This window comes from Schistocerca gregaria, chromosome X (genome assembly GCF_023897955.1).
Source record: "Schistocerca gregaria isolate iqSchGreg1 chromosome X, iqSchGreg1.2, whole genome shotgun sequence".
In the NCBI taxonomy this organism is placed as follows: Eukaryota; Metazoa; Arthropoda; class Insecta; order Orthoptera; family Acrididae; genus Schistocerca; species Schistocerca gregaria.
Window position 1 is genome coordinate 156,287,698 of NC_064931.1, and position 24,179 is coordinate 156,311,876.

Here is a 24,179-nt window from a genome sequence, read left to right on the forward strand (position 1 = left end):
CTTACTTGACGTGTATGTAGCATAAGTAGCCAAAGTGGAAGTAAATGCACTATCAAGGGGCTGCCAAAGATTTGCAACGATACTGCAAAGTCTCAGCTGAGCTTGAGCTAGAGGCAGCTATGTAGTGAAATGCTTGTCATGTTCATTGAATATGGGTTCTCCGAAGGGAGGTATGAGCGCTTTTGGTTTTTAAGCAGTTTTATCTCCTGATACTTTGTAATGTCACTTTTCAGGCTATCTATATTTAAGGCATTTAATTATATTTAATCTAGAATTCTTCATTTTTTAAGCTTATCAGTGTGTAAGGAGAATGTTAATGTCGGTATTAAATAATTTCAGGACAGGTATAACACAGCTAGTGAGATTCGTTTCTACCCATGCAGCAAATGGTATGTCAAATACTAATGTATACATTTTTCCATCCCGGTTATAGTGTTCCCAAAAACACGAACAAATAGAACACTTTGTGTCTATGTGCAGTCTTGTGGCACATACAAATACGTTCACGATGTCATGAGAATACAGAAGTATGTTGGTTTGTATGGAAGCATGAAGAAATACAGTTAACTAAAAGAATCTATATCTATGTCATTTGTGATGAAGCAAGTTGGGATAATTTTAATTCCCCTCTTGTTTTGCCATCTGCCTCCTTAGATTAGTTTTGTTACTTTTAACTATTTACCATTAGCAAACGTGAATATAATCTGCATTTCCACAAAAGAGAAAGATTGGCCCTCCGTTTTAAGGAATATAACACCAGATGCAATTTTGTGCTTCGTTTTATGTATGTAATTGATGTTCTAATTTATTTTGACTATTCGTAGTTAGTATCTTTTGTTATAGGGTGAAATCAGTAATTGTTTCATAATATAAATTCTATTTTTGACATATAAACAAATATAAATTCTGTACTAATTATAGATATTTGGAATACAAAATTCTAGCAATCTTTAAGTATCTACTTGGCTCTAGTCAGAAACATGTTACCAAATCCAGCCATTCATTAATTCCAAAGTAATTAACAGTTTTGTCAAAAGTATTGTTTATATGATGATGATTATTTTTATGATGATGATGATGAAGTCCCATACTCCGTGACGGAGCTTAGGGGAACGACGCAGGATGATGGGTGGATGGATATGGTGTTATGGGCACTCAACAGTGTAGTCTTTAGCATCCGAATGGAAACAACAATGGACGAGTGACACTAAAACGCAGCAAGTGCAAAAGTAGGACTAAAGTTAAAGATGACAGTCTACATAGGCAGTGTGCACGTCAACAGTAGCCAAGTAGAAAGCAGCACATAAAGAGGAGAACTGCAAGAGAACGTGAGGGAAGGAGTTAAAATGAAACACATAGCACACGTTTGGAACTGGCCTGTTACAAGAAGAAAAAGGAGTGGTCAGCCATTCGGCACCACACTAAAAATTCCAACCTAAAATTTTAGGCTGAAGCCCAGAAACATCACAGTACCTTAAAACTTTCTCGGCACTCGCCTCATCATCGGCTTAAATCGAGGGCAGATCCCCACTAATATTAACTTTCGCCCTGACAGAATGATATAAATCACACTCAACTAAAATGTGGCGTACAGTGATTCGTACGCCACAGGCATCGCACAGCGCGGGTTCCTCTCGCCGTATTCAGAAGGCATGTGTAAGTGGACAATGCCCTATGCGAAGACGTGTCAGGGTCACTTCGTCACGCCTAGGTGACCGGCAGGAGGAACACCATGGCTGGATGGTGGGTTTCACCAACCACAGCTTATTTTCCCTCACCGCCAGCCATTCCTCCTGCCACAATTGTATATACTTCCGCCACAGCACAAAAATGACACCTTGCAAAGGAATAGACAACACAGGAGACCCGGACCGCCATGCTAGGCAAGATCCTAGTGGTGGTGGTTTGCCATTGCCTTCCTCCGACCATAATGGGGATGAATGATGATGATGCAGACAACACAACAACACCCAGTCATCTCGAGGCAGGAAAAATCGCTGACCTCGCCGGGAATCGAACCCAGGACCCCGTGTTCAGGAAGTGAGAATGCTACCGCGAGACCACGAACAGTGGATAATTGTTTATATAACTATGTTTATTAATTTCATGATTTAAACAAATAATTTGGCATAACCCTCATAGTAGAAGAAACTGCTAAAAAATAACCAATTTTTCGATGTACTCAGTTAATTTAATAAGTTAACTTTTAATTGTAATTTCTGTAAATTTAACTTCAAACAATGTGTAGTTTCAGTACCGATTACTGTGATGATATATAAGGGCCCGATTCTTGGTCGTGAGACAGTCAGTCCACGGCCGAGTAACTAGTGCTGGTTAGAACAACAACAATGCTTCAATTTAACTGTGAAATAAGTGTTAAACAATTAGGTCGTGTGTAAAAACAGTGACAGTGTGCTCCATACGTACCTGATTATTCTTCAAGAACTGTGAACTATGTGGTTAGGTTTTACTGCTCGTAGCTATTCAACAGTAAACTATCATAGCAGTCTGTGGAGTTTTGCCTGCAAACTATTAATAAGACTTATGGAAAGTTTAAACAATAGTGCACTGGCCATATAACTAAGTAGTATTGGGGGGGGTTTGTGAACAGTGAAATTAAAGTACTGTGACACACAGCTGTGCACCTGTTGGCTACATGATTTACAGTAGTCTCTGTAGGAATCCACAACCTGTTAAAATGTGAATTCTGCCTCAAAACATGAGACTATTTGATAGACCCTATTTCATAGAAAACTGTATCCACAGGAATTATTTTACCTGAGGTAGTGTGAAATAGCTTTATTTTCTGCATATAAATATCGAAAATGTAACCAATTTTCAGTTATTAGTATTGTACCTCATGTGCAGGCCCAATTTGGAAAGATAATGTGTGTAAGAACATTTCTGCAAAGTAAAAAGTGTACAAACGCATGATGTATCAATATGCTCAATGATTTTGGGATATGCCAACTATGTAAGGTTGAATGATCTATTTAAAATACATGCCGCATAATGCTATGCAGCAGTAATCAGCTGTGAAAATAAATATTTTACAGGAAAGAAATGAGTACATCTGTTTGTTTCCTAAAGCTAAAAAGATAGTATAATGTGGACACTTTTAACATGGCAAATTATGTGGTGGATGTTTTGATCTATGGTCACAGCGAATACCACTAGAGTTTGAGCCTGAACTATACTGTTAACAATACTCTACTAAACTGAAGAAACAGCTGCACAGCAGCCATCCCCAAATGCCTTGTGTTGTGTGTTGCTCATTGCTTTCTTTCTTACTTTTGAAACAAGTGAAACGACTAATCCTGGTCTATCATGGATTTCAATTACCACCCTTAAAGCACCAAAAGAGATTGGCAATACCTGTAACAATGTGTCAGTTCTGCTGTAGGCCGTGCCCTGCTAAAAGGATGCACGGCATACGTTCGATTTTACTTCCATCCTAAGTACCTTGTCAGTTCAATCTGTAGTGTTGTCGAGCATCAGTCACATGGCTATGAAAGCCCACAAAAGGTTGAAATTAATAATCTGCAAATTTTTTTTAATCATCAAATTGGGAAGAAAAAGACAAGTAATATACAGAAACACCTTGATTTGGGGACACATTCGCTTCACTGGCAGGACAATGCTGCTGCTTTTCAACACAAAAATATGAAGAAAATACAATCAATTTCTGAACAAAAAAGTGTCAAAGACATTACAAAATCAAACAGTTAAGTCAGAAAGTTTCCAATCAGCACATTTTTTAAAAGTCTGTTTCAAAGGACTAAGGGTTTGTTCATCTTCACTCATGTAGTGGGACAAACTTTTATATATTACTGCATCTGATCAAAACACAGCAGAAGCGAATGTTCCCAAAAATAGATGCTACATTTTCTGGTCCCTAGTTATGAGACTCAGTGACCAGTATTGCAATAATAGGTACCTGCTCCCGGCAGTGAGTCATCTGGTCATTGGTTCTGCACATGTCTTCTTTAACAACATATGAAGAAAATTTTTACAATTTAGTCTTCTTGTAAGCATGACTCATTAAGCCCTCTTAATTACCACAGATGTCTGCTTTATGAATACCATGATGCATCACTGTACAAGAGTCTCTGAAGACCTGTAACTCTACCAACGATGTGACTAGTTTGAGTTTTGATTGGCATGTAGGACCCACATATCAAAGGATTAGTCATGAAGTGAACATACTGATTAATATTGTCCTCCTGTGCTAAATCTCAATAATAGTAATTAAGCACCCCTACAGATGTTCGCCTACATCAGCATTGGCACCTTTCTTCCTGGATAGCTTCAAAAATGGGCAATGATATCATTTTAACTCTAACTGAACACTTTAAATACCAGTATCACTTTCAGTGTTAAGTTCTCTATGAATCCATACATGGACCTCAAACTGTGTAGTGTGCCTGTCTTGCTCTAGAGCATGCACTGAAAGGTATTCAAACAGGTTATCACACATATTTAGCATAAGGAATCAAATAATGAAAGTAAAACACACTACAGCTCAGTTACTCAATGTGGCTTCATGAAATCATGCTGTACTGCTGTGACCCAGTCTTTGGTTGTAAAAGTATTAGACTTCAACAAAAGTACCAAAAAGTAGTAGGGAAGTGCCTTAGAGCGTTGCTTTAAGAGCCGCAGGTTGGTAGGTGCAAGTGTAGTGACATGTGGGTAACAATAACAGATGTGCCAGAGAATTGTACAGTGAGGATAGCCGAGCTCTGTGGTAAGTGGAGTTACACAGCCGTAACTGTGTAGCAAATGGGGTGGTATCACCACACCAGAGCATGTCTCTTGTTTTCACAAAGGTGACAAGGTGCCTGGTTTCAGTGAAACAACATCAGTGCTACCTAACTACTGTCCGAGGATAGTGAGTTGTACCCAGCATACAACTTTCTTCACATTCCGTTGCCGTGACACCAGTAGGGTGAGGGGCCACAAGGCCTACATGATGCCGAGGGAAGCATTGTATATCAGTATCCTCATGCCGCAAGCTCAGTTGCGTGTGGGGGCAAAGGGCCATACCATAACCTACACAGGCTGCTGGTTTCAGAAATGCAAGGTCTCAGGCAGAAGCTGCCAACCGTTCATTGTCCCCAGCCAAGATCAACCAGCAGGGGCTTGCCTGCCTCACTGTGCTATGTACTGAGATCAATAAGTTCTTCATAACTGTTAACAGCGTTTGCTCCACGTGCTACAGTCTCTCACCATCATTCACTCATCCTCCAGTGTGCCCAGCATGCTACAATGAATTCCTGATGAAAATATTGCACGAAGAATCACTCCTAAATAGAAAAGAAATTAGATATAAATAGCTGACAATAACATTAAACTATATAATGAGGTATTCTGATTGAATCACAAACTATATAATTGATTTTGAGTCATACCTACACCTTGCACTTTAAATATAATACAATACTCAATGTATTTGGCCCTTTTGTCAGGTGACGAAATGCTGGGCTCTGACTGCAGCCACTACCGCTTCCCAGCCAATGGGCCCCAAAGGGTTCTCGTGCATCCATTGTTAAAAGGTAGTCACTTTGCCAACAACTGTGTCACAAAAATGTTATTGGATGGAACTGGTGTTATCAATGTGTCAGAAAGTGAAGTATGTTCTGGCTGTGCAACCCTTACACTCCAGACCTCCATGTTCAGACAAAAGGCAATATAAAAATTTATGCAATTAGTGGTCTCACTCGTCAGATGCATTTAGACAACACATGGATTAGCACTACACCACAGGTCTAAACGTCGCATAGAAGCTCAAACAAAAGACAAAACTTCCTTTGGAAACTGCCACAGCCAATAGTGTTGCCAGTCTGTGCAGACAGCCAGACTTAGATAATTATCAGTGTGCCCATGTTATTTGTCCCAGAGTCACAGACTCTGTGGTAGTCAGTCACTGGGAAGGTTTTCTGTCAAAGAATGCATCTTTCCTGAGAGAGACCTATATTTTTCCTTCAGAAAAGGAAGTAGGTTATCATTCTTTTGCTGTTAACTGCTGAAGGCAGAGTTTTGTCTTCCTCATGTCATTTTCTACATTTCTGTTACTCATAGTTTGGTCATTAATTCCTAGCTTTTCCACTGTCTCTCATCCACGATTTTATTTGCGATTTGATGCAGATAATGCTTAAATGTATCCGATTTCATTTTGTGAGGAAGTACAAGTCTTTCACATTTTCTCTCTTATCCCAAAATATAAAAAAATACTTTAGTACACTTATTTGTGAAGTCTTTGACCCACCCATACAGATGGCTACTTAGTACACTAGTTCACAACCCAGACCTAGATCAAATCCACATAGCAGCTTAATGATCATTAGTTTGGTTTGTTTGTTTTCTGCACTAACATCAAAAACAATTTACATTGTATGGATTTGGTCATTGAAAACACTGAAAAAATCAATAGCTTAAAATTAATTTCTTACATAACAGCTGACAATGAATTTTCTTTTAATCTAATTACATTTGTTTTTTAGTCTTAAATGCTTCTGATTTCTATATATATTATAATAAAGCATTTCTTATATTATTAACTTGTTTTAATTCATGTATTACATCACCATATAAAAAAGTTTTATTTTGTAAATAATCTTTTAGTTTTATATGTTATGGAAGTTTAGTATATAATTCTATGGCACTGTACAATAAATTCTGCTGAGTTTTAACATTATTTTTTTCTGTCCAGATGAAAATTACAGCTGTTTAATAATCATGCACTAAACAATATTTAACATAGTAGTCAATATATCTTTACATACATAACACCAAAAAATATATTCACAAGGAACAGTTAAGATTTCCAGCAAGTTTGATACAGTGAGCCATACTACCACTGTGGGTCATTATACACATTGCTCTTTTCTGCAGCGTTAATATAGCTTGAATGTTTTTCCTATTCACTCCCCCAAAGAATATGCCATGACTAATAACAGAATGAATACAAGCAAAACATACTGATATGTTACATGAAATATTGCATACTGATAAAAGAATTTGGAGGGGAAGTATGCTGTAGAGATTCTGTTACTAAGTATTTTTACATACTCTACCCACTTTAATTGACAGTCAAACATGCATTCCAAGAAATTTTGTGCTTTCTATACATTGTGAATGTCCATTATTTATTTTCAGGTTATTGTGATCTGGTTTTTTGTTTAAGTAGAAATTAACAGTACTTGTTTTCTTTACATGAAATGTGACTTTACTGTTTGTTGTCCACTTACATATACTGCTAAGCATTTCTTCAGCTTTCTCTCTTACTACATTTGATGACTTGATAGTGATCAGTATGTTAGAGGCATCTGCAAACAACGCTATTTGCCCATGCTTGATACTTTGTGGGAAATCATCAGTGTATATTAGGAGCAGTACTGGACCAAGCAGATTACCCTACACTATGCCTCTGTTTATATATTTAGGGTCAGAAGTATGTTGTGTATGGTCCACTGTGTCAAACACTTCAGTTAGATTGAGAGATATATCTTTTGTACAGTTTCCTTTATCCAATGATTCTAGGACTTGTTTTGCGAGATACGCTGTTGCTGATCCAGTGCCTTTCCTTGACTGAAAATCAAACTGGTGATTGGAAGGAGTTTATGTTTATTTAAATAGTTCATAAGTCTATCTTTCACAACAGTTTCTATTATTATTGCAAAATAACAGAATGATGAGGGTGATATATAATTTTTTGTATTTTCAGTGTCATCCTTTGTGAAGAGAGGCAGTAATTTAGCATATTTTAAGTAGTCAGGAAAGCAACCCTGACTAACGGTGATATTGGGCTCTCAATACAGTCCTTAATCAGATAACTTGGTACTTCATCCAAACCTGCTGAAATTTTTGGTTTACAAACTGTTTTGTAGACTTCATCCTTTGTTGTAGGCACTAATGGCACACAATGTAGTATGCATTTATTTATGTTTTTGACATAAGGGGTTGTTTGAAATACACTCCTAGAAATGGAAAAAAGAACACATTGACACCGGTGTGTCAGACCCACCATACTTGCTCCGGACACTGCGAGAGGGCTGTACAAGCAATGATCACACGCACGGCACAGCGGACACACCAGGAACCGCGGTGTTGGCTGTCGAATGGCGCTAGCTGCGCAGCATTTGTGCACCGCCGCCGTCAGTGTCAGCCAGTTTGCCGTGGCATACGGAGCTCCATCGCAGTCTTTAACACTGGTAGCATGCCGCGACAGCGTGGACGTGAACCATATGTGCAGTTGACGGACTTTGAGCGAGGGCGTATAGTGGGCATGCGGGAGGCCGGGTGGACGTACCGCCGAATTGCTCAACACGTGGGGCGTGATGTCTCCACAGTACACCGATGTTGTCGCCAGTTGTCGGCGGAAGGTGCACGCGCCCGTCGACCTGGGACCGGACCGCAGCGACGCACGGGTGCACGCCAAGACCGTAGGATCCTACGCAGTGCCGTAGGGGACCGCACCGCCACTTCCCAGCAAATTAGGGACACTGTTGCTCCTGGGGTATCGGCGAGGACCATTCGCAACCGTCTCCACGAAGCTGGGCTACGGCCCCGCACACCGTTAGGCCGTCTTCCGCTCACGCCCCAACATCGTGCAGCCCGCCTCCAGTGGTGTCGCGACAGGCGTGAATGGAGGGACGAATGGAGACGTGTCGTCTTCAGCGATGAGAGTCGCTTCTGCCTTGGTGCCAATGATGGTTGTATGCGTGTTTGGCGCCGTGCAGGTGAGCGCCACAATCAGGACTGCATACGACCGAGGCACACAGGGCCAACACCCGGCATCATGGTGTGGGGAGAGATCTCCTACACCGGCCGTACACCTCTGGTGTGATCGTCGAGGGGACACTGAATAGTGCACGGTACATCCAATCCATCATCGAACCCATCGTTCTACCATTCCTAGACCGGCAAGGGAACTTGCTGTTCCAACACGACAATGCATGTCCGCATGTATTCCGTGCCACCCAACGTGCTCTAGAAGGTGTAAGTCAACTACCCTGGCCAGCAAGATCTCCGGATCTGTCCCCCATTGAGCATGTTTGGGACTGGATGAAGCGTCGTCTCACGCGGTCTGCACGTCCAGCACGAACGCTGGTCCAACTGAGGCGCCAGGTGGAAATGGCATGGCAAGCCGTTCCACAGGACTACATCCAGCATCTCTACAATCGTCTCCATCGGAGTAGCAGCAGCCTGCATTGCTGCGAAAGGTGGATATACACTGTACTAGTGCCGACATTGTGCATGCTCTGTTGCCTGTGTCTATGTGCCTGTGGTTCTGTCAGTGTGATCATGTGATGTATCTGACCCCAGGAATGTGTCAATAAAGTTTCCCCTTCCTGGGACAATGAATTCACGGTGTTCTTATTTCAATTTCCAGGAGTGTATTTACAGAAATTTTGTTTTCATGATGCCAAAGTAGTTGTTTATATAGTTTGCCAAACCTTTTGGTTCAAATGGCTCTGAGCACTATGGGACTTAACATCTGAGGTCATCAGTCCCCTAGAACTTAGAACTACTTGAACCTAACTAACCTAAGGACATCACACACATCCATGCCCGAGGCACGAATCGAACCTGCAACTGTAGTGGTCGCACAGTTCCAGACTGAAGCGCCTAGAACCGATCGGCCACCGCGGCCGGCAAACCTTTTGGATTTTTTATTAGAGACCATTTGTCTTTTATTTTTATGTTTAACTTATTCATCATTCTGCTACCAATTTCCAGCTTTACAAACTTCCATACTTTTTTTTTCAGTAAGTATCAGTTTGGAATTATGAGACCACTTTGCTGTAAGCAACACTTTCCTGTATGTTTGCCTACCTATACTGTTTATAGAAGTTTGAGAAAGATGGATTAGACTGGCTGTCTTTTATGAAACTGAGATACTTCAGTGTTTGGGACAATTTTTTTAAATACCTACGTCACCTATACGTTTTGTTCCACTTTGATTATGGACGTAATACTTTACAAAAAGTATCTTCAAATTGTAGTTTGAACAGTCATTTATTTTTTTGGATTTTTCATTTGTATCTACCTCTGTGTATACTACTCCCCATGCTTGATGTACTCTTGACAAACATGTGCTGTTTTGGTTTAGAAAATATTCATCTGCAGATATGCATTTGCTTTGTTTTCACTGTAGCCACTTTTATATTTACAATTTGACTGAAGTGGTCAGATAATCCTACATTTGCTATACCCACACTACAGTTTTCTTTGTCTAAATCTATTAATACATAGTCAACACTTATAATTGACTGGTTTGTTATTTTTGTTGCACTGTTAACTATTGACACTAAATTGAAACTAAGCAATGCTTCTTAATAATAAGTCATAGGTAGCATTAGAATTCACTTTATTTATATTTAGGTCTCCACATACGAGGATGTTGCCCTTTGGTGTTTCTCTCATGTCAAGAACATTATTTAGTTTAGATAAAAACCATATTTGTATCTCCACTACGAGATCTATATAAACATATAATAGTAAGTTTTCTACACTCATATTGGCCCCTTAATTGTACTGCTGCCAACCCAAAATGTTTCTCTTCACTGACTGCACACAGATTATTTTCGAGATTAAATGGGTAATTTTGTTTCTCAAACAATGGAAACTCCAGGCAGGAGTATCAACAGTGCAGGGGAAGACAGATTGCTATTTACCACAAAAAAGACATGTCAAATTGCAGACAGCCACAATTAAAAGACACTTACATTCTTTATGGTAAGTAGCAATCTATCTTTTCCTACACTGTTAATTTTGTTTCTTATAATTGTTAACTTTGCTTCTCATAAATACAACCACCTTCACACCTTTTAGATGTTCTGCTGTATGCACATGCTAAATTGTGATACTTTAAGAGCACATGATTAATTTGCGACTCTCTTCACCAATGTTATGTGATACAAAAACACAGCTATCTATAAGCTCTGGATCAATGTCTAGCTGTTGCACTTTATTTGTTAAACACTGAATATTTTGGTGAACAACTGTTAATTTACTACTACTAAATTTCGTGTTTCCCCCGAAAGACTTTTTGAGTTATCAACCCCTTCGGACCATATGAGTTTCCCTTATTTTTCATTATTTTACATATTTCCAGAAGAATTTCACTAAAAGTCATTGTATCTAGTCTATGTAAGTGCACACCATCTCTTCCCTGATATTTGTAACTTAGAAATTTATTAGGGTCTATGAATACTGCTCCAAGTTTGTGGCACTGTTCCCAAATGCTATTGTTTATTTCATCTGAGTAAGCATTACTCAATGATCTTGTGTGTAATATTCCACTGATTACCAAACACGACCTTCTGTACACACTTTTGGCTGAGCAAATTATATTTTGTATTTTGTTTATTATTTCTATCTGGCTGCTGCTTCGGATAGAGTTTGTACCAGCATAAATTATAACCCTATGAAATTTTTCTTAGAGTAATTATTATTACGGGGGCTATCCACAAAATACATTATGTTTTGGAATTAAAAATAAATAAAGTATTGGAAATTTTTTTATTATATACAGATGAAAGCCACACTTAAATACAACTTTTCTACATAGTATCCATTTAAATTAAGGCACTTATCGTAGCGATGGACGAGCTTGGAAATTCCTTCGTCGTAAAATTCGGCCGCCTGCGCCTTCAACCACGTGGTTACCTCTTCTTGAAGCTGTGCATTGTCATCAAAATGCTGCATAGCCAACCACTTCTTCATTGCTGGGAATAAGTGGAAGTCACTTGGTGCCAGGTCGGGACTATATGACGGATGAGGAAACAACTCCCACTTAAGAGATTCGAGAACTTCATGAGTGGCATTTGCCGTGCGGGCCCGGGCATTGTCGTGAATCAGCAAGATCTTTGAGCCCAACTTTACCCTGCGCTTGTTTTGTATTGCTCTTCTGAGGTTGTGCAGAGTTTGGCAATACCTTTGAGAGTTTATTATAGTGCCTCTTTCCAGGAAATCCACAAAAATCCCACCTTTTCTGTCGCTAAAGACAGCCATTACGTGGCTGAAGGCGCAGGCGGCTGAATTTTACGATGAAGGAATTTCCAAGCTCGTCCATTGCTACGATAAGTGCCTTAATTTAAATGGCAACTATGTAGAAAAGTGTATTTAAGTGTGGCTTTCATCTGTATATAATAAAAAAATTTCCAATACTTTATTTATTTTTAATTCCAAAATGTAATGTACTTTGTGGATAGCCCTCATATTTTTGAGGTTGGTTAATTTTGTGTTAATAATATACTTAAAATTTTTGCTCACTTGCCGAGATAGGATGCTAGGGTGAACATCAATATCACAATTCAGAGTTGCTACATTGCTCAACATGGAGACATGAATAACAAGAAATTAGGCCTGCTTCATTAAATCACTTTCACATTTGTGCTTTTCCTTGTATGTCAACGTTTTCCAACTATATTTATTTACAGACTAGCTGAGGTACCCTGTTTCACTCAGGTGATTGTGTGCTAGTTGTAATAAAAGTATACACTCTTTATAAAGTATAATAGGTAAAATTTTTTATTGAAAACATAATCTAAACATTTATAATACTTGTTACGTGAAATGCTTCATTTGTTAGGTCTGCACTTCCTGTAGGGTGATCGTTTCAAGGTGTTTCTTGTAAGGTGATATTTGCGTGGCTTATTTGAGTTCGCAGTCTTTTATTATAAGATAGTGTCACAATTCTTGAGTCTTTAATTTGTTCATTTCATTGTTCTTCAATTTCTCTGCTTCTAATGGTGTTCATTCTCATTTCTTGGGAACTTAAATGTGCTTCGGGCTATTTGTCTATTTCATTTTTCACTATTCTTTTTGTTTTCATCATTTTGCTTCAGAATTGGTAAGGTCTCCTCCTCTTTTATGTTTGGGCACTGTCTAAAATATAAATCAAATTACCTTTTTATTAATAAACACACTAAGTACACTTTACACACTTTCCATGGTTTATTTTTTATTTATATTCAGTCACTTTATCACTTTGACTACTCACACTTCACTGTTTGTCTTTATTCACTCAATGCACTACTTTTTTCGTTCCTCCCTTTGCCACTGATAGGAAACTGATGTTTGAACCCACAACAGGTATTGCTTTATATACCCCTATCAATGGGGAGCCCCACCAGTGGAGAATTCCAGAAAGGCTTCAAATGGTCTTTAATGTTCCAGCACATTCCACAACATCTGAGTGTGTTCTGGAATGTTCCACAATGATTTAGAATGTTTCTGAACATTTTCTACTCTTCCAGAATGTTCAGGATTATTCCCAAACATCCCAGAACATTCTGGAATGTTATGGAATGCTCTCGAATGATGTGGAATGTTTTTGAATACTCTCAAATGTTCTAGAAATTTCTAGACAGTGAAACATCCCAGCCTTTATATCTTCAAAAGCACACCCTCCGGGTAACAACATGAACCTTAATGGGTTGGGGATAGAGAACCACCACACCATATAACTCCCTTGATCGTACCACGATTCACTTCTGAGTTTTAGTGGCATGCACATTGTACACTTACTTTTATAATATAAATACTGATTTTCTGTGTCTTTTTTTGCTGAAATATGCACATGAGAATTTTCACTGGCCTGTGTGAATTAAGAGATTTACTGAGCTTGATCCAAATCTCCAACTCAGAAAATATGATAAAAGAGTACACCAACCTGTGGCTCTACTTCTAGCAGTTTCAGTGAACCAATTTTAATAAAAATCTACACAATTATGTTAAATAGCAACAACAGTTTACCATTTCAAATTCGGTTTGATACCTTTGATAGTTTATGAGCTACAGGAAAGTACTAAAATTCAAAATTTTTCATAGTCAATAATGATATGCAGTTTGTATGCTATTAGAATGTGAGGGAGTGAATGAAAAGCACACGTGAAGAGTGGTTACAAATGTCTGAGTGTAAGTGCATGTGTGGGTGCATACATGCAAAATGTAATTATTCCTTTCTTTTAAGACAAGTAAAGATATTATTGACTGCAGTTCCTTTGGCAGTTCTGAAAATGTATTTTGGCAGTAGATGTAATTTTTCGTTTTTTTTAATAGGGGATCTACCTAGTCATATGAGAGCACGTACATAGCATGGACCAGCCAATCAGAGGAGAATGTGTTTCTATATTCTGGAGCTATGAGATGCACTGTGCTGGCTAAACAATTAGGAAATCTAAACCCAGTCATCAGAGAGTTTAAGAATGTGTTTGTGGCAACTCTGACAATTTTATTATGTTAGAAAAATGAGTCAGTGAGGGTCCATCTGCATGTTATGCTCAGGGTGTTAGCATCAGTTTGTAACAACCAATGATGCATGGTGACACAGTATTCCAGTGGACACTCAGTTCTTAGCTATGGGATTCTTTACTGGGGATTGAAGGCACTAAGACATGGACACAGTTTCTAAACTGCAGAAAAAGGTCATAAGAATAACAAGTACAAGAAGAAGTGGGCCTCATTATAATGAGTTACTTTTTTTTAAAAAAAATGGCATCCTTACTGCACCAGATGAATGCATCTACCAATCTGTGGTGCATATGAGGGAAAGATTACTAAATACTTCATTAGTAATTCTATACATAATGATAGTAGAAGAGCGAATCTGGAGTTACATTTCCCTAGGAAAAACAAATAAAAGCTCAAAACAGCATTTTATATTGGCACACAATTGTATAACAAATTGCCCAAGGAAATTAAGAACATTTAATCTGTTTAAAAAATCAGGTAAAATGTTCTTCTTAAGTAATGCATACTACACAATTAGAGATTACTTGGAGGACTTAAAGAGTAGTGGGTAGTAATGAAAGGAAAAAACACCACCACATTGTAGCATTTCATGGAAAGTTCATGGTTTACTGCTTTCACATGGAAATCATGTGTCAAGATGTAAAATGCATGACAGTAATGTCTGCTGACTCAGTTTTTCAGGTGAGCTGAGGAGCATAGTCGAATGTGGCATTTGTCTGGAGTTGATGCAAGAAGCACAGCAGCATCATCACAGTCCAAGAGTCACCAGTAGGTGGCTTTAGGGTGTGCTGCAGTGAAGAACAAAACTATGCTCTATGCTCATATTACATGTTACCTGAAATACATTATGTGTAAACTGAGGAACATTATAAAATAGGGACTTACCAATGAGGCAGTGCAGCTGTTAAGACACTGACCTCATATTTAGGAGGGCGGGGATACTCTTTCCAGCCATCCCAATTTAGGTTTTCTTTGGTTTTCCTAGATCACTAAGACAAATGCTGGAACAAGTAGCAGTTGTATGCATTACTGGGGTGCCAAAGCACAGAATGAACTTCCCGCAAAATTAATAGTAAACACGATGCAGTCTTGGGACACATGCAACATAGTTAGTTAGTTAGCTCTCTCTCTCTCTCTCTCTCTCTCTCTCTCTCTCTCTCTCTCTCTCTCTCTTTCACTGAGGTACAGAGTGTGTGGCTGTAGAACAGGAAGAGGAGCTTTCTGAGGTACCTTAACTTTACAACAAGATTCTTCCCCCACATAGTTTTTTCTACTTTTCCAAACATCACTGTTGCGTTTCCTTTGGTTACTGCCCACATGAAGTTATTCAATCTGTGTTATGTTCCTTGAAACACACTGATACAAATGTATGCACTAGTTATAGCTTAAGGACTATTGCAGGTATAGTAAACATTATTATCCATCACACAGTCAGTCTTTGTATTTTTTCACAGCCACCAAATCTTCTTACCATTATTAAACTATGCTTCAGACAAAAAATTCTTGGCTAGAACACAAACACATCAGAGTTTTATTGTGTGCAACTGTAAGGTGTGAAAATTCTTATTTAAATGTAAAATAGTGTTAACTGATCTATTCTGATTTCCTTTGTGTCACAAACTTTATGAGCTTATTTCTGCCTCTCGCACAAGCAATTTCAGGAGTCAAACAGTGACATGTTAGACCAATATTATCCACTTCTTTAAAGTTTGCAAAGGCTTCAGTAAGGAGAGTAGTGCAAGAGGCAGTCAGATTTTTTTTATTATCACATAAAAAAGTTACATAGTAAATTTTTTTGTTCAATTTCAATTGCAAGTCAGCCCCAAGTCACATGTAACTTTTTCTTTATACTGACAGGCTCCACTCGACTAATACGAGCAGCTTCAGAAATTATGTAGCCAAAGACCACAAATTACAAATACCAGTCCATGTACAGTGCCACCATCATACAATAATACACAGTATTATTTTTGTAACATGTGGTTCTCAGGTACTTGATTTTTAAAGATGTTTAGGTCTGTTGAGTGAAACATGCCAAAATAAATAAAAAGTTACATGTGATTTGTAGTTGCTCTGCAATTTTCATTTCTAATGGTCATTGTTCCCCCACAGACAATGACCGCACACACTAAATTTTTCGTATATGTCTGAAGTCGTGGTACACACTGAAACCCACATGCCACAATACCATAACACGCTGCTAGAGGAGCTAAAAGCAAATGGTGGAGACCATTGATAAAGTGGGGTATTGTGTGGTAATTTTTTTTCTACATTTGAAAGGCAACAACACTGCAATAATCAATACTGAGATGATGGAAGTGTATGGCAATAATGTATCGTCCCACAGTACAAAAGATATATGGTGCAGATGCTTCCAGTGTGGTCAAATGAGTCTGACTAACCAAGGAAGTGGCACAACATCTCTGTGTGAAGAAACACGAACTGCAAGAGAGCTGGACTCAAATAGTAGTATAAAAAATTGTAAAAATGCAGAGTACTGCATTCTGGTCCTAGATGGGCCAATCTGATCTGACCTACCACCGGGCAGCACACTACTCTCCCAGTCACCATCAGGTTTCTGAAACTCAGAACTGTTGTTAATCGGTCAAATAGCTTCTCAGTTGGCCTCACGAGGGTACGTGCACTGTATGAGTCTGCTCACCGAGGAAAGAGCCCTGGCAGAACTGGGAATTGAACCCAGGTACCCTGCACAGCAGTCAAATGCACTGACCACTTAGCTATGAAGAAATACTAGTGAAACACATTAAAGGTGATAATGGAAAAATTGGAAATCAGTCAGAGACCAACTTCCACATATTGCATGACTTTTGAACATTAAACAGGTTGCCACAGACGGATTCCACGAACAGCTCACACGCAATTCAAGAAGCCTACCCACCAAACAGTGCTGCAGCTAGCACACCAATCATGATGTTTTTTTAACTGCTGAATCACAATGGACAAGTACTGAATGTACCTTTACAACTACAATAGACAGGAGCAAAGCAAGCAGTAGAAGCTTGTGGATAACACTCTGAGAAAGGACAGAGACCCAACCATTGTTACACAAGGTGATGCAAAGTGTTTCTTGGGACTGATACAGTGCGGCACTAATGGATTATGCTCATAAGGGATAAACAGTCACAGGAGCATATTACTAAATATTCCTGACAAGGCTGTTGGAGGTAGAGACGGGACAATCAACTGTTTTTAACAACCGATTGGCCAGTCACTTGTTTTTTCATTTAGTTGGTGTTTTCAGTCAAATGAAACAAACTGAATGAAACTAGTCTCTGTGGCTACATCAGCTATATGACTGTTTTCACTCACCTACTGTGTTTGAGAGGTTTCATTCAATAGGAGACAAATGACTGACTCAGACCTCTGTTGGTTATGGCAGTTATATGAATGTTTCACTCAATCTCCAGTTTTGAGTGATTTTATTTACATACTTCTTCAGCCCTTTCAGTTATACATGAACCATGACAAGGACTAACAATTTTTTTATAAACAAATAAAGTTTTGTATCACAAGGAGATGTGAATAAAAAGTATATTTCTAAAAATATTTTCAAAATATTTGTATTTACTTACTTAAATAGGAATTTTTGTTTGGTTTCAGAAGTTTAATATCTGGTGCTGAACTGTAAATTTATGTATACATAAATGAACAATCACTTTTTAAGGCTTTTTGTTATGTCAGTTTCTTGCCTGTTTGTTCGGTACAAATTTTGCAGTTGATTTTAAACTAACTTCTCAATAAGCCAGACACTTGAAACTTTCAACATAGCTCAGAACTGGATGACACTGAGACCTGGAGTGTGTCGGTGGGTACTTTGTTTTTAGGTCTGTCTGTTCAGTATGAATTTTGCAACTGGTTTTAAACTTCCCAATAAGGTAAAGACTTGAAACAATGCAATATTAACTCACTTTCTTTTCTGGTGTGTAGTGGAGAATACTTTGTGTAGCACTGCTATTTCCCCGTTTTCTTATTCCAGTTGTGAATGTTTGGTAGTTAAGAAAAATTACTTCTAACCTTCCGTGTCAGCTGGATTTTCACTAATTTTTACATTCATAGTCTTTTTGTAAGATATATGGAGGAGGAAGTGATTTATTGGATGACTCAGCTGAAGAAAAACTGATATAAACCTGAAAATTACAACATATCTCTGTTGTAAACTCATCATAATTTTTGAAATAAATTGAAGTACTTTGCAAACACAAGACTAAAAAACAGAAAATAACTACTTAAATAAAAAACTTTTTAACATAACATGTCTTTAAAACTGACAAAAAAGTATCAAATAATGTCTCCTAACCCCATACAGATTCCTGATGCCATACAGATAGTCCTGAAAATTTGTGCTTGTGAATTTTTTATAGCTATAATAATACTTGAAAATTGAAAATGAAAAATGTGGAGTGCATACATAAGATAATAGTAAGGAATGTAGAGAGTAAATGTCATTGAGTAAAATTATAGACAAATTCTTAAAGTGCAATAAAATTGTTAGCAATTTATGTGAACTATTCATATATCAATTACCTATTGCACATGTCCCACATTTTCCATTTAAATTATACAAGTATTCTCATAACTATTAAAAATTCACAAGTACCATTTTCAGGACTATCTGTATGGTGTTAGGAATATGTATGGTACTAGAAGAAATTATTTAATGCATTTTAGTTCATTTTAAAATTGTGTTGTATTAAAAAGTTTTCACTTAAATAATTATTTTTAATTTAAACTTACTAAAGCTCTATCTCTCTCTTCTCACTGGCTGGCACCCAACACTGATAATTCTTTTTCGATAAATGCTGAGGTGACTTGAACACAAACCAGACAAGATACAATTTTTTTTATTGGTGACTTGATCAGATGCATTTGAAGCATATGCTGCCACTTGTGGAAGTCCTTTTTCACAAAAAAACATTTGTCATCATTTGTTAATTTCCTCTGAATTTCATTGCTTATTATAGTTCCATAAAATTGTATATAGCATTGAATTTATCTTGAGGTTCATGTCTTACTCAGTCATATGATTTTTCCCACTCATATATATTACTCTGATTCATATATACATATGTTTACATAATAGCTAAAGCATCTTTGTTTTCATCAGGCTTTTGGTACATCAGAATCATCTGCAGTATTATCTGTTTCTATTTAAGAGGTACAAATGAACAAGGTACATTTATAAATTTCGAACTTTGCAACTTCTTAAAACTATCAAATCAGAATAATCTTGAAGATCCAACCCAAGGTTACGTCTAGAGGTAGCATCATGCGTTGTAATGTGTCTGCACAACCAGCTTAGTGTTGACCTAGATGAGTGTGAAGATATTGTGTTAAAAACCACACTTAGGCTGGCTGGCAAAAGCAATTTTAAGCAACGGGGAATCGAACCAAGATGGTTCATACCTTCCCAAATCTGACACACCGACACATTTTTAAAATAATACCTCAAAACTGCTCAGCTGAATGAGATTATAACTTCCTGTATCCATTTTCAAATAGGCTGAGCGTATATTCACTCAATGTTACTATGAGCACAAATATATTCCAGTTAAATAGCTTAGGGAAAGTTATAATTGTGTAACATTGGGTTTCCCCAGATTGATTCAGATTTTGAGGGTGTCCAGAGATGTACTAGATTTTTATTCAACTGTCCTTGGTAATCCTGGACTTTTTTTAATGTCTGGGGAAATTAAGCTGATTAGAGGACCAGAAGATTCTTCAATTTAGTCTATTAAAAATCCAGAGGCAAGAACACTTGGACCCCTTCTATACACTTAAAAGTCATTACAAACGATCTTCACTACTTTGATCACATATATTTCAGAACTGCTGTTTGTGGCAGAATGTTCACAAACATGTAAAGCTGTTCCACCCCCCCCCCTTCTCCCACCACTTTAGTTAGTGACTGGCCACCCCTCAGCAGTTGGCACAGTGTGTGAAATGGTTAATAAAGACCAGGTCTGACACCCAGGTGCTGCAAAACCACATTACACTTTTTTCTTTGGGCAGGATCTCCACGAACTCCAAGCTCCAACCACTGCAGCAACGAGGACACACTAGTTCGGACATGGCACTGGAATATCCCTTAGATATCTTGTGAAATGCTGGAGAAAATTTACAGCACTGATAAATACTGTATTTCTGCCTACACTCCTTCATCTAATACAAATAAAGTTTAAATTAATGTACTTTTTTTAACAAATTAAAGTGATAGTTTGCCTTTACTACATTTGATTAAGACTTTCTTGCAGTATCAAAATTTTTTAATGTATCCCAAATTTGGGCCTATAAAATATGGTCACCTTAACACTACGAACTCTGTTAATAGGCTTCTAGCACCTTAGGTGTGTGCGAACACTATACCACAACCTGCACATTTCTACCTCTCCCCATTTCTGAAATATATATGATCAAATTTGTAAAGATTATTTTGGAATGCCCTACATTTCCAATTCTGTTTATGGAGACAACGAAAAGCTGCCAACAATTGGCAATCGCATGCACTGCAATGCCATCAGACGACTGAATGTTTTAAACGTCACTTAACTTTTACTAATGAGCTGCACTGAAACTGACTTAATTTGCATTCTTACTCTTTACTGCAAATGACTTCTATGTTTGAACATGAACATATCTATAATGCTCTCACAAATCCTTGTAAATCTTATGTGTAATTTATCTCTACTGATTGGCAGGAGGCACTCTGGTGTTTTCAGTGCTGAAATGCAATGAGGAAACATTCCCCCTCTCAAATTACCCCTACTCCATGGGGTGCGTGTGTGAATAATTAGATTTGTCCCAGTAGTTACATGTTAATGGCACATAGAACAACTAGACCCACACCAATATATGAATAAGTTTTAAATGGTGAAAATAAAAATTACTCCATTCAGCACATAATTAAATGAATGAGTATAATGCTTATCTTATCTTAACTTTGGCATACCCCATGAGATATGTTTGCACTTACTCCTGGGAGTAGGGCTATCCTCTGGCTGAGTAATGTGGACTGCTTTAGTTCAACTAATGAAAGTACTGCAGACTGGTTTCACTTAGAAGAATGAATGAATAGTTTAATGAGCTAAAATACTAATGAGTGGTTTCTCTTGAAAGAATGAATACACGGTTCAATTGACAGAAAAAAAACTGACTGTTTTCATTTGAAAAGAAAGAATAAACAATCCAAACAATATTCAAAGCTACAAAGATGTCAAACGTTTCAATTTGGTTGCATCCACAGAGTGCTTTCACTCAAAAAAAGCAAATGATTAATAATCCAACTGAAACGTTAATCTACAAACAACTGACTCGACTGTTTTCATTCGGTTGCTCCCACAGACTGGTTTCACTAGAAAGAATGTATGAGTAGTCGAGCCAACGACATTGATTGAATCCATTCAGTTGTTCCCATTGACTGGTTTCACTGAAAAGAATCGGTAAATAGTACAACCAATAGGTAAAAACTATAACTGAATGACATGACAGTATTGCAACATCTGAGTGAATTGATTGTTTTCATTAGATTGTTCCCACCACGAGTTGGAGGCCACTAAAGTGAAGCATTGTGGGGAAGTGACATGCTTCATTCTCTGTGACGATGCCCAAACTCATTCTTCAAAGAACAGACAGCTTATTTGTGCTGTCAAATTCTGTATTCCCCCTCCCTCTAATTCTCATGCCATGGCACCCAGTGACTTGTTCCTCTTTCCTCAACTGAAGAAACCACAGTGTGAGATTCATTTCCAGAATGACACAGACAATTTTTAAGCGAGAACATTTTCTGAACAGTCAAAAAACACACTTTGAGAACTAAGGTCTCCACCAAGTCATTTATCATTGGAAACAGTGTCACCTAGAATGGTGAATATGTAGAGAGGAACTAACCTGATCAACAAGTTTCACTGTTGAGTTCAATTTGTTGAAGTAATAGTTATAACTTTATTACTACCCCTCATTACTGCTAGGTTCAGTCAGTGTGATAATACTTCAGAATCAGCCTGTTCATATTTGAAAGTGGTTTCTGCTGTTTGTATAGAAGATGTATTGAAAAGGCAGTCTAGTTCATTTGGATATCCCCCCCCCCCCCCCCACACTCCCACCCCCATTTCTCTTTAGTTAAAAACTCCTAATCCAGAGATGGGCTAAAATTACTGAAATAGATGACATTATATGGCTGCCTAACTTTTGTAGTCCCCCCGCCCCCCACAAGCGGCTGTGTACCATTAGAATATATGTGCTTCTGTATAAAGCTTACTTTCTGTTCAGATATAATCTGTTGTTTTCTATTCTTTGTCTCATATGTTTTAGTAATTGAGCCATCCAAATTCATTGAACTGCAGACAATCAAGAAATACAGTTATGAAACTCAGTTAGTTGAATGAACACACAGTGTTTAAAATTATAGTGGATATTCAGAATAAAACAGATAGGAATCATTCTGAACAATGCCAGAAGAAATCTTTACATTACACTTCCTGAATAGTATTCTTATAAATATTACTCAGAAATTCCTGAACAATTAGCACACCAACTAGGTTTTCGAAGAGATTTTCCCGTGCCATCTGGCTTACCTGTAACAAAATTCTCACCTAAAATATCGAACAGTACTACTTTCATTTAAAAAAACAATCCATGCTGCGAAACTATACATTAACTGAATGTCTGAAAGTTCCTGTAATGTGTAATTCTCTGTCTCTGATAACCAGTCAGAACTGTTAACAGTGATAAACTCCATTGTGGACTCACCACAGACACATGTGTATTGTTTTTCAAGGTAGCTCTAAGAACATCAATGAAGCAGGCTGTTGTTTATTATAAAACTATTTATGTTTCCAAGCACATGCCTCACAAACACTGCTCATTTGAGATCTCATGCCAGATGGTATACTTATTCTCAATCATCAATTCCTTATCTCAAAATACTTGGTTTAGAATTCTCTGCCATCCATTTAATATTGTGCCAAAATATTATGATAACCTATGTCAGACATATAAAGGCATTTCAGCCATGGCTATTTGTAAGACACTCTCCTGGAAAAACTAAATCAATGGGTACATTTTTATGCAATGTAACTAACCCGTAACAAACCAATTCCAAAGGAGAATTAATTTAATGACTCAATATCTTTATTTCAATTCTACTCACTGATATTTATACCATAGCCAAGATTCTACATATTGCCATGAAATGTTAAAATTATGAGCACTCAACTCACCAATTTCAATGAACTATGCACCACAAATTATTTGTTTAAAATCTGTGGACTATATACTAGCTACATGTCTTAAATGGAAGCATTACTTACTACTGCTTGGAGACTGCAATGGCAAGTGATGAAGAACCAGTGACGAATGTGGTGTAGATGGAAAATTTGGAGGCGAAGATGACGGTGAGCGAAACAGAGGTGCAGATGTAACAGTCTCTAGGAAACAATCCAGTTGTTTCAGTGACAGAGCATTGTGTAAAGTCTCTAGAGGCCGTATGGGGGGCACTCCACCACACCCTTCAATTGCTGAAAATAAATAAATAAAAATAATAATAATAATAGCAAATACTGTCTTACATAATTTATTTCCTGAAAATCAATACTGCACAACCAATAGTTACCAACAATAACATGTGGACTGTCATTAACGTTCTCATAATACTGATTTTGTGAATTTCATATCAAATTACGTTTTATTTGAAAATCTACCTTATTTCATTTCTCAGTAATCAGATTTGCAATTAATTTCCAACCAATGAATAAATGCAAACACACCTCTCTGGTTTGCCTCAGGATAACATCGTGCACATTTAACAATATTTCATTGATATAACTATTTGTCAATTTCAGCTGTTGGTATGGTCAGTTGCCTCTTACAGCAGTGTCAACAACAACAACAACAACCACCAGTTG

The 24,179-nt window shown here is 37.7% G+C and overlaps 1 protein-coding gene across 19 annotated transcripts in view; it reads right to left on the bottom strand.

The window, feature by feature from the left end:
* LOC126297424 (inositol hexakisphosphate and diphosphoinositol-pentakisphosphate kinase) overlaps positions 1-24,179 on the bottom strand; it is a 507,792-nt gene that overhangs the window by 70,775 nt on the left and 412,838 nt on the right. For 16 of the 19 annotated variants that reach the window (XM_049988233.1, XM_049988228.1, XM_049988227.1 and 13 more), the window contains one exon: positions 23,586-23,792. In XM_049988233.1, coding sequence (XP_049844190.1) covers positions 23,586-23,792 — 207 coding nt within the window. Of the gene's footprint in view, positions 1-12,507; positions 12,892-23,585; positions 23,793-24,179 lie in introns of those variants that run through there. The other 3 variants (XM_049988245.1, XM_049988244.1, XM_049988240.1) reach the window with 3 other exon arrangements.